Raw genomic sequence first — 10940 nt, 5'->3', positions numbered from 1 at the left:
TTGTGCTCTCAGAAAACACTTCCCAGAAGATTTCACCTCACTGGTGCTGATCTCTTCTTAATCACCACTAATTTCTTAGCTCCAGCTAACCAGCATTAATTGTCCCAGTAGTCCCTTCTATTCTGAACTCTAAAGACAGAGCCATGTGGCCAAAGCTGCTGAGTTCTGCTGCTTTCTGGGGGCTGGAACATGGCCCCTTGTTCCATTACATTATCACTAGCTTCCTTTTTCCAACTCTTTCACTGCATAAGGTTGGCTGTCCTGGAACTTGCTCTGTAAACTGACTTTGAACTCAGAGATCTGCATACCTGTCTTCTAAATACTGGGATTAAAGGTGGGCTCCACTAAACCTGGATTTAAGTTTTTCTTCACTTAGAAATTTCTCTGTTCTAGGGTGGTCTTGAACTCAGAGATCTGCTTGTCTTTGCCTCCTGCAATTAAATGTTTGTACCACCATGCCTGGACCTACCTAAATTTAGCTGGTTGGGATCTTGACCCAAGGTCAGTGCTTCCTTAATCCAATTTAATACCCTTGAACACAGGATTCAGCTCCATTTCACTTCCTGGTGTCCATATTCCTACTAGGACGGCCCATTAAGTCCCATTTAAAGCATTCCACTGCTTTCCAAATCCAAACTCCCCAAATCCACATTCTCCCAAACAAAAGCATGGTCAGGCCTATTACAGCAATACCCCACTCCCAGTACCAAATTCTGTCTTAGGGTTTTACTGCTGTGACGACACCATGACCAAGGCAACTTTTATAAAGAACTTACTTATAAAGAGCTCTCAGCTTCAGAGGTTCAGTCCATTATTATCAAGGTGAGAACATAGCAGGCACAGTACAGGCAGAGCTGAGAGTTCTACATCTTCATCTGAAGGCTGCTAGTAGAAGACTGACTTTCAGACAGCTAGGATGAGGATCTTAAAGGTCACGCCCACAGTGACACACCTACTCTAACAAGGCCACACCCACTCTAACAGGGCCACACATTCCAATAGTGCAACTCCCTGGGCCCAGTGTATACAAACTATCACAGCACCCATACATGATAATTAACACAAAGATCCACAACTGGACAATGTGCAGAAAATGAGAGATTTTAGTGCACTCAGTCCTAAGTGGCATGACTTTATCAAACACTCCCCTTAAGGCTCAGGGGTCTATGAGGAAGAGGTGGAAGAAAGACTGTAGCAACCAAAGATGGTAGATGATTTCAAAGAGATTGTGTCTTTAAGGTACAACAGGACTGATAGATATGCATATGGACTCACAGAACTATGATAGCACAAACAAGACCTGCTCACGTTCAGACCTTGCAAAGTCCCAACACTTAGAAGGAGAGATGGACATTAAATCCCATCCCTAACCAAGGAGTTATTTGCAATTGGTATCTGCTAGGAAATGGAAAATCAGTTTTCTCCAATAGAGCATCACTGGGTATACAAATCATACTTTAAGACAGGCCAACATAAGAGACTCCATGTTTTTGTGTATGCTTTTTTTTGTCTTATTGTTTTTGATTGTTTGTTTTGATTTGTTTTTTTTTAGAGAGAGCATAATGTTGGGGTGGAGAAATATGATCCAAATATACTATATAAAAAAATGAATGGGACCACAACTCCAACTTTTGGATTTCAGGGGAAAAAAAACGAAAATAAAGAAGAGTTCAATTAATCAATTCATATATGAAAAGGAGAGTTGTATTATTTACTTTTTCTGCCTTAGACCATTTAGGATAAATGAGGAGCCATTGAAGGAATATTAAGAAGAAACAGTGTGGGTTAACTGAAGTTCTCTGGGGGAAAAAGCCACACATACGTTGAACTTTGTACATGGCTGATTAACTGATTCAGTTGTGAGTATAATGGAGGAGTTCAGCTGTCGAAGTTCCAGAGTCACATTATCTTAAACTATCTTAACCCTCACCCCACCCAAAATGGTCATGCATTGTTCAACTCTGTGAGTGACCTAACCATTCTTCCGGCTATTAGGTAAGTTCTTTTGGAATGTGTGCACAGATCCTCGGTTTTCACTGGCCCAAAGGCAGGGAATGCTGTCAGATAGTATCTGAAGCCTACTGCAGAAGGTTCTCCGGTTTGCTATAACACGCCTACCCAAGGCTTCCCCCCCCCCATGCCTTTTAAAAGTTTCCTGATTTATAGTTCTCTTTGTTTTGCTGCTATAAAAATTTCATGAGGCCAGTTGGGTAAGAGGCTTATCTTACAAAGGAACTTGTGGCATAAGCCTGTGGACCTGGGTTCAATCCATTGAATTCAAGTAAAGGTGGAAGGAAAGAAGTTACTACACAATGTTATCTTCTGATTTCCACTTTTCCACCTCTGCCCCTTCCAACATATTCATGTCATGCACACACAGGTTAATAATAAACAGCAGCAACAACACCAACAAAATTCCATGAAACTGTTACCACATTGGATCATAGAACTTGGGGTAACCTAAAGTTGTGGACCTTGGTCTTAGTCACTTATATTTGACTCCAGAATAAGCCATCTTTTATTTTAAGATGAGAGCTGTGTTCTTTATGTTCACATATGGAACCATTAAAAATTGTGTTTCCAGCCTGGCATGGTGGTGCATGGTTTTAATCCCAGTACTTGGGAGGCAGAGAAAGGGGGAAGGCAAATCTTTGAGTTCGAGGCCAGCCTGGTATGTAGAGTGAGTTCCAGGACAGTCAGGGCTACAGAGAGAAACCCTGTCTCAAAAAAAAAAAAAAACGAAAAACAAATCGTGTTTCCAGAGTATTCAATAACTACAGAAGCTACTCATGATATAAATGACAAAGTAAGCAATAAAAGTATAGAAATATATAAGTATGCTCTCAAAAGTGTAAGATTATAGAAAGATATATTAATAAGAAATCAGCTTAATAAACATTTTGAAGTTTGCCTGGTTTGTATGGCTAAAGTTAGTTTTGTTTTGTTTTGCTTTTTATTTCACTCAGTTTTAGAAAAGCAAATACCAGCATATTTTCCCTTCCACTTAGAAAAATATACTAAAAAATCGCTAGGACGAATGATCAGGTAGAAAATATAAAGGAAAGTTTAAGTTAACATGGACTGTGCACGACTTTTCCCCAATCCCGCTTCAAATTCCTTAAAAAAGAAAGAAAATGTAGATTTGTTTATACAATTTATCCCACCCCACGTATTTTTTTCTTTCTTTTTCACTTTTCTTTTCTTTTTCTGCTTGTGAGGAATTCCTGGAAGATAGAAAGCAGATGGAGCCTCAGTGAAGTATGCAGTTGGGCAGCAGACAGCCTGCAGGGGAGGAGGGGAGCTGGACTGTCTGGTTCTGGTGGGAATGAACCGGTTGGGGGCCACGGGAGTAAAGGAAAGAGCCTGTGTCAGTGTGGCTGCCCCAGGAGCGGAAGGCAGGACGGAAGCGGGAGGGGTGGAGGAAAGGAGAGGGCGGGCTCAGAGGAGGAGGATTCCCTAAGCAACAAAAATCCCGGTTTTGCAGATTGGCCAAGCTGACAAGCGCTGCCAAGACCAGGCCGCGCAAAGCGCAAACTGCTGGGAGACGTGCTACTGCCTGCACTTTCGTGGCCGCGAAACATCCCTGTTATCTCCGGTCCACGTTAACTGTCGACTTCTTCTCTGTTGCCGTTCTGCGACCGCAGCAGCGTTGACAACAACAGCTAAGTGGCGGATTCTGGCTGGGACGTGGGCTTGGGAGTCCGGGAAGGCGCCAGGGGCGGACAGAACGAACCCGGGAGCCCGCCATCTCTCTCTAGCCATCACTATTGCAATCACCCCTCCCTGAAGGAGGAAAAAAGCACTAGTGAGAGGCACTCTCTGTCTCAGTTCCCAGTCAGTTAGCTCGTTTCTGACAAAATCTGAAAAGAGGGCTGCTACAGTCTCTCGGATCGCGAAAAATATCTGCCGTTGGACACTGCTGACTGTTAGCTTGTTAAGCAAAGGGCAGCTTTACTTCGGCCACCAAAGCCTCGAGCCATGTCTCCTCCGACCGTGCCTCCTACTGGGGTGGATGGTGTGTCCGCGTACCTGATGAAGAAAAGGCACACTCACAAGAAGCAGCGGCGTAAGCCCACTTTCCTCACTCATAGGAACATCGTGGGCTGCCGCATTCAACACGGCTGGAAAGAAGGCAATGAGCCAGTGGAGCAATGGAAAGGTACTGTGCTCGAGCAGGTCTCCGTGAAGCCCACTCTGTACATCATCAAATATGATGGCAAAGACAGTGTGTACGGACTGGAACTGCACAGAGATAAGAGAGTTTTAGCGCTGGAGATTCTTCCGGAAAGAGTTCCTTCTCCTCGCATCGACTCTCGCCTGGCTGACTCCCTGATTGGGAAGGCAGTGGGACATGTCTTCGAAGGTGAGCATGGCAAGAAAGACGAGTGGAAGGGTATGGTGTTGGCGCGAGCCCCCATAATGGATACTTGGTTTTACATCACCTACGAGAAAGATCCGGTCCTCTATATGTACACCCTGCTGGACGACTACAAAGATGGTGACCTGCGTATCATTCCAGATTCCAACTACTACTTCCCTACAGCAGAACAGGAGCCTGGGGAGGTTCTCGACAGCCTTGTGGGTAAGCAGGTGGAACACGCCAAAGACGATGGATCCAAGAGAACTGGAATTTTTATTCATCAGGTGGTAGCCAAGCCATCTGTCTACTTCATTAAGTTTGATGATGATATTCACATTTACGTCTATGGCTTGGTGAAAACCCCGTAAGTTTATAGACTCTTTGCGAAACGTATGGAACTATCAGAGGTTAAATATTTTATGTTCTCAAAATTAAGTTTGCCTGAGTACAATTTTGAGGTCAAAAGTTCCGGACAGTGGCTAAATCTTATTGTGCCTCCATAACTTATATTGACTGTTTCCCAGTTCTGACTCAAGTATATGTTGGTACTTTTGTTCTTTATTTGTTTTATAATTGAAATTTTGAATTGGTTGCTAAGAGAAAAAAGAAGTGTTTGGATTCACCGAAACAACTCAAAAGTAGATAAACTGTGCAACGTGTCTTCTGCTCCCTTGCCCGTCTTTCTAATTCCTCGCGTTTGTTTGAGAATTTGGCATTTTTCTTAGGATGTTTTCCCTGCTCTAAAGCAGATACTTCGATGTAGCTTTTGTAAAACTGACCTTCCATATGATATAGTTTTAGATAAATGGCACAGTCAATCTCTGTCCGCCACTCTCACACTTCCTCTTACCAGTGTTCACAGTCCACAAAGATGTGCCAAAAAGTATCCATTCTGGTATTGGTGGCCATTTATTTCCTTTTTTTTTTTTTTACTCATAATGATGTTTTATTGTATTACGGTGCTCTTATTTCTATAGAAGTGTTATGTAGGCATATATTTAGCTTTAAGAACTATTGCAAGGTTGCCATCCACTGGTCTTTAGTGTATGAAATGCAGACAGGTGGAAAGTTCCATGGTTTTCCTCATTATTTGATGTTTACCTGACTCAATGAGACTTATTTTTTTCTACTTGGGATAGTTCTCTTTTTTTGTTTTGCTAATTCCTATTCTTTGTTTTTTTATATATTCAGTTGATATTTTCCATGTAAAGTTATAGGAATTTCTACAATGAAAGTGCATTTAATCTTTTTTCATGTGTTAATGAATTTTATATTGTTATTAATCTTGACTTTATTGTTCACTTTACAATTTTAAAAACTTTAATTTTATAATTTTTAAATGTCTATGTCTTTTATAAATTTTTAGTTTCCTATCTTTTTCAGACAGGTGTCCCTAACCTAGGTCATACCAATATTCACTTGGTTTTTCCTTTATAATTTTTATTATATTTAAATTTTTTATCTACCTGAAATTCATTTTTGCATATGCTAATACATGGGGACTCAACTCTAAATATTTTGCATTACATATTCTACTGTTGAAATGACTTTTTAAAAAAATCACTCCTTTTCAAATTTCTGAGTAAAAGTTAATTTTAAACATAATACCAGACCATGAGTTTCAGGAACTGGAATAACAAATTCCCTTTCAATAGTTACGTTTTTCTTTCTTATTATAATTTATCCTCAACATTCATCCTTTCAAGAGAAAAAACAATGCATTTTATTGATGTTCTCAAAGGGTCTGATACTTATCAGAACTGCATCAATTTTCTGTGTTCTTATATACAAGAATAAAATTAATAGTGATATTCTTACCACACAAGAGATTTGGTAGATCATTGAAATATTTTTATCTTGTTTCCATAACATTTTTCATATAGGTCATTCATATCAAATGGAATTTATTTTTGCAGTTATCGAATTTTGTAATAAGTTGAATATTTTTCCATCTTATAAGTAACTTTTTATTTTTATCAATAAAGCAAATCTACAGATTTTATATTTTTATCTTTTATCCAATGTGTTTATTTAATCCTATATGTTACATTGGATGTTAAATTAGAAACTTTTGGATTTTCTTGATATATACAATCATTTTGTATGTAAATATAGATAATTTTATTTCTTCTAATGCTTATACTTATTAGTATAACATTAGCTGGATTTTCCAGAACAGTGTTATGTGATGATGATGGCAGACATGCCTTTCCTATTTCTAATTTTTATGAGAATGACTTTATTGTTTCATGTGTGACTTTGTTGTTGATTGTTGGTAAGTAGTTATTAGTGTTTAGAAATTTCTTCTGTTCTTGTTTTTATATAGTATTACTATTAGAAATGTCTCCTTGATTTTATCAATGTCTTTTCAATATCCATTATTAAACTTATATAGTTTTTTTAATTTGTTGATGCATGATTTATTAGAAAGCTAGGTATTTAGTATTAAAACAAACCTTTATTTCTGGAGTAAATCCTACTTGGTTATGGTGAAATAGCCATTTATTATTCTGCCATATTTTATTTACCAATAATGCACTTATACTTGGATTTGCATTCCAAAATAAAATTACAGTTTTAGATTACTCTTTGAATTTTTAATTGAATTAACAAGCAACAGGTTGTGTCTTTTTTTTCATAAGCTGTCTCTATGAAGCTTTGTCATTAAAATTCTACTAGCTTAAAAAATGACTGAGTGAAATAGCATTAGAAGTATTTTTTAAAAGTTACCTGAGACTAAGCTATAAAACATTCAAATCCTGGGAATGAATTTTATTATGTATCTTTAATGCATTCCCTGATATTTTCCCAGTGGCAATTGGCTTTTTCAGACTTTTTGTTATTACAGAATATATATTTTTCTGTCATTTACAGAATATATATTCTCTGTCAATTACACACAAAGTTGAAAGTTGCTTATATTATAAAAGTTACTGATGATTTTTATGTGCTTTATGTCATTATGTATTTGCCCAGTTCAGAAAAATGTAATAAATTCATCAGCTATAATGATAGTATAATTACCTTTGTATTCTTTTATTTACTAGAAAAATATGGAAAAATATAAAAAAATATGAAAGATGTGAAAAACATGTTTACCTCCCCTCCAAATTACCAAATATCTGTACTTTGACATGTTTGCTTTAAATGCAGATATAGATTGCAATTGGTCAGTATTAATGGCTAATAAATTCATTTGCAAGTACCACACCACCTCTTCTGCAGAGGCGAACACTGTCATGAATTTGGTGCTCATGTTTTATATATTTACTAAAAATAAATTATGTACAAATAAAACTATAACCAATAATAGTAGTGTCTTTTGTGTTTTCTAAGAATGTTCACATGAATGGCCAACTTTATTTATATTTTGTTTTTATTTTTTATGTATTTTTATTGGTTGTTTTATTTATTTACATTTCAAATGTTATCCCCTTCCCAGTATCAGTTTCCCCTCCACAAACCCACTATTCCACCCTCCTCCCCCCACTTCTATGAGGGTCCTCCCCCACACACACACCCACTCTCACCTCACCACCCTCCTATTCCCCTACACAGGGGGCATCAAGCCTACACCAGGCCAAGGACCTTCCCTTCCATTGATGCCAGATAAGGCCATCCTCTGCTGCATGTGAAGCTGGAGCCATGAGTCCCTCCAAGTGTACTCTTTGGTTGGTGGTTTAGTCCCTGGGAGCTCTGCAGGGGTCTGGTTCGTTGATATTTTTCTTCTTTCTTCTTATGGGGTTGCAAACCCCTTCAGCTCCTTCAGTCCTTTTTCTAACTCCTCCATGGCAGACCCTGTGCTCAGTCCAATGGATGGCTGTGAGCATCTCCATCTGTATTGGTCACGCTCTGGCAGAGCCTCTCAGGAGACAGCCATACCAGGCTCCTGTCAACAAGTACTTCTTGGCATCTGCAATAATGTCTGGGTTTTGTGTTTGCAGATGGGATGGATCCCTACGTGAGGCAGTCTCTGAATGGTCATTCCTTCAGTCTCTGCTCCACACTTTGTCCCTGCATTTCCTTTAGACAAGAACAATTCTGGGTTAAAATTTTTGAGACGAGTGGTGGCCCCATACCTCGACGGGGGTCCATGCCTAACCTCTGGATATGGTCTTGACAGGTTCTTCCTCCGTTTTGTGGGGTATTTCAGCTAATGTCACCCTCGTTGGGTCCTGGAAGCCTCTTGCTTTCCTGGCATCTGGGAATTTCTAGTAGCTATCCTCAGTTCCCCATACCCCACTGCTACACCTCTGTTCAATTTCTTCTTTCATACATTATATACCAACTGTGGTTTTTCCCTCCCTCCACTCCTCCCAGTCCCTCACTCCACCTCCCCTCACCCCCAGATCCATTCTTCCTCCATTTCTCTTCAGAAAAGATCAGGCCTCCCAGGGATATTAACCGAACATGGCATATCATGTTGCAATAAGACTAAGACCCTACCCTTATATTAAGGATGGATAAGGCAACTAGAAGGAAAATGATCCCAAAAGTAGGCAAAAGAGTCAGTGACACTCCCCACTCTCATTGCTAAGAGTCCCGTAAGAACATTCAGTTATACAACCATAACATATGTGCAGAAGGCCTAGCTCAGACCCATGCAGTCTGTCACTTTAGTGTCTGTGAGCCCCTATGAGCCCTGCTTAGCTGATTCTGTGGGGACAGGCCAACTTTAATCCAGGTGGAATTTACTCTGGTTTTGTTGTAGTGACTCTTTTAAATACTAATTGGTGTCAACATTTAACACTGGAGTTAACCTGGCCATAGTCCTAGGGACTGAATAAAGAAGACAGAAATCTCAACCTTCTCAGATTTCTAGGCCAGACATAAACTTTACACATTTCTTGTAAGATATTAGGATATTTTATATTGTAACAGCTAGAAAGAGGGTAACCCTAATCCTGACAGTCTTTTTCAAATTTGGGAGTTTGCTATTTTGGGAAAGTAGCAGTGGTCAAAACAAAAATCTTCCTGATTTAGACAAAGAGGTCTATCTAAGCCCTAAGTCATGAACCATGAACTGAATTGCAATATTAGATCATAAACTAGATTGTTATATTAGATTATAGACATTAGATAATAGACAAAATGAAAAGTCTGTTTCTGGCCTAGTAGGCTTTGAAGATAGATTATTAAACGGTATAGACAAATGTTGTTCTCTTAAAGCATCCAGATAGCTATGAACTGTTCTTTTATGTTCCAAACCTTAGTATTTAGATCAAGCTATATTCATAGCTTGATTTGTGTCTAGATACAACTCTGGTTAAGCAGTTGAGAATACAATATGACTTATTCTGAAACATATAGAACAAATAAATCAGTGTAGAATACTGTGTTACCGTATAAACTTTCCTAGCTTTTGAACTAGAACCATTTCAATTTTTCCATAGTAAAATTTATCACACCTAATTGCTTGAGTCAGAAGAAGGTTCACTCTATTGGGAAATGAATGCATCTGTTCAAATTTCGATTTTGTTTGAGATCTTCCCGTCTGGAGGAAACTCATTTTCTCCTACACATACAGATTCAGAACCTGCATGTTTACAATGTGATACTGCAGTTCTTTCATTCTGAGCGGTAGAGAGGGGCTTTTTAACTGTTCTAACACTCCAGGGGTATGCTGGTCTCTATATAGAGAGAAAATCAAAGAATAGATACCATTTAAACAAACACTTAAAGTGAGGAAACAAATTGTGTTGCTGATACATTTAGATGGAGTATGTACAGTTAAAGGTTTCTTGTTAGAGCCAAATATGACCAGACCAAATGTGAGAAGAAACTTGGGGGTGGTAATACAGACACAAAAGCCCAAACAAAACCTTTAAATTCCCACATTATGAGACCTCTGACCTAGTAACTTGTAAGGTCTTAGACAAACATTTAGGGAGTATAGCTTAGGGGTAGAATATTTGTAAATATTTAGAGCCTAAGTCCTAAAGACCTGTGATATCTCACCCCAAATCTTAAGAAGTACAAATGGTACTAAAATATTTACTATGGAACACAATAGTGATAGCCCTGTTTCCTTTTTGAGCTGAATGACTGTGTTAGTTACTGAAACACAGGCGAATGTCTCCAGGAAGTCTCCACATATGGAGGTTGCAGATGTTGGAGCTGCAGAATGAAATCCACCAATCGTGGTGGCACTACGTTCACCAACCTTAAAACTCATTTTCAGCTCTCCATCAACAATCCATGGTATGATCATTGGTGGACCGGAGTTATGGGTAAACTTTACCCCAATGGGTATGCCAGATACCCAGTAGCTGACCTGCACATCTCCTGTGAGCTTGTTCTTGCCCCCAAATCAGCTTTTACCCATGCTAACATTATCGAACAGGAAAATCAGTCTCAGAAGGAGCTATGAGGTACCATCTCCTGGCTACAATACATCCAATACGCAGCTGGCCTCCTTCCCTTAGCAACCCACCCCAACTCCTCCCAATGCTTTTTCTTTTTTCTTTTTTTATTTATTTAATTTTTTATTATTTTCTTTATTTACATTTCAAATGCTATCCCGAAAGTTTCCTATACCCCGCCCCCCACCTCTGCTCCCCTACCCACCCACTCCCACTAC

General features: G+C 39.0%; 1 protein-coding gene across 1 annotated transcript; it reads left to right on the top strand.

The window, feature by feature from the left end:
- Window positions 1–3497: 3497 nt before the first annotated feature.
- On the top strand, window positions 3498–7406 carry Spin4 (spindlin family member 4). Its single transcript, XM_021188161.1, has one exon. The coding sequence runs from the start codon at window positions 3979–3981 to the stop codon at window positions 4726–4728; it is 750 nt and encodes a 249-aa protein (XP_021043820.1). The 5' UTR covers window positions 3498–3978; the 3' UTR covers window positions 4729–7406.
- Window positions 7407–10940: the final 3534 nt, after the last annotated feature.

The sequence above is a fragment of the Mus pahari genome, chromosome X (assembly GCF_900095145.1).
Source record: "Mus pahari chromosome X, PAHARI_EIJ_v1.1, whole genome shotgun sequence".
Lineage (NCBI taxonomy): Eukaryota > Metazoa > Chordata > Mammalia > Rodentia > Muridae > Mus > Mus pahari.
This window is presented reverse-complemented; position numbering and strand designations above follow the sequence as displayed.

What these genes read in the sequence shown, in the direction of transcription:
- Spin4 (XM_021188161.1), top strand. Translation starts at nt 3,979, where the DNA reads ATGTCTCCTCCGACCGTGCCTCCTACTGGGGTGGATGGTGTGTCCGCG.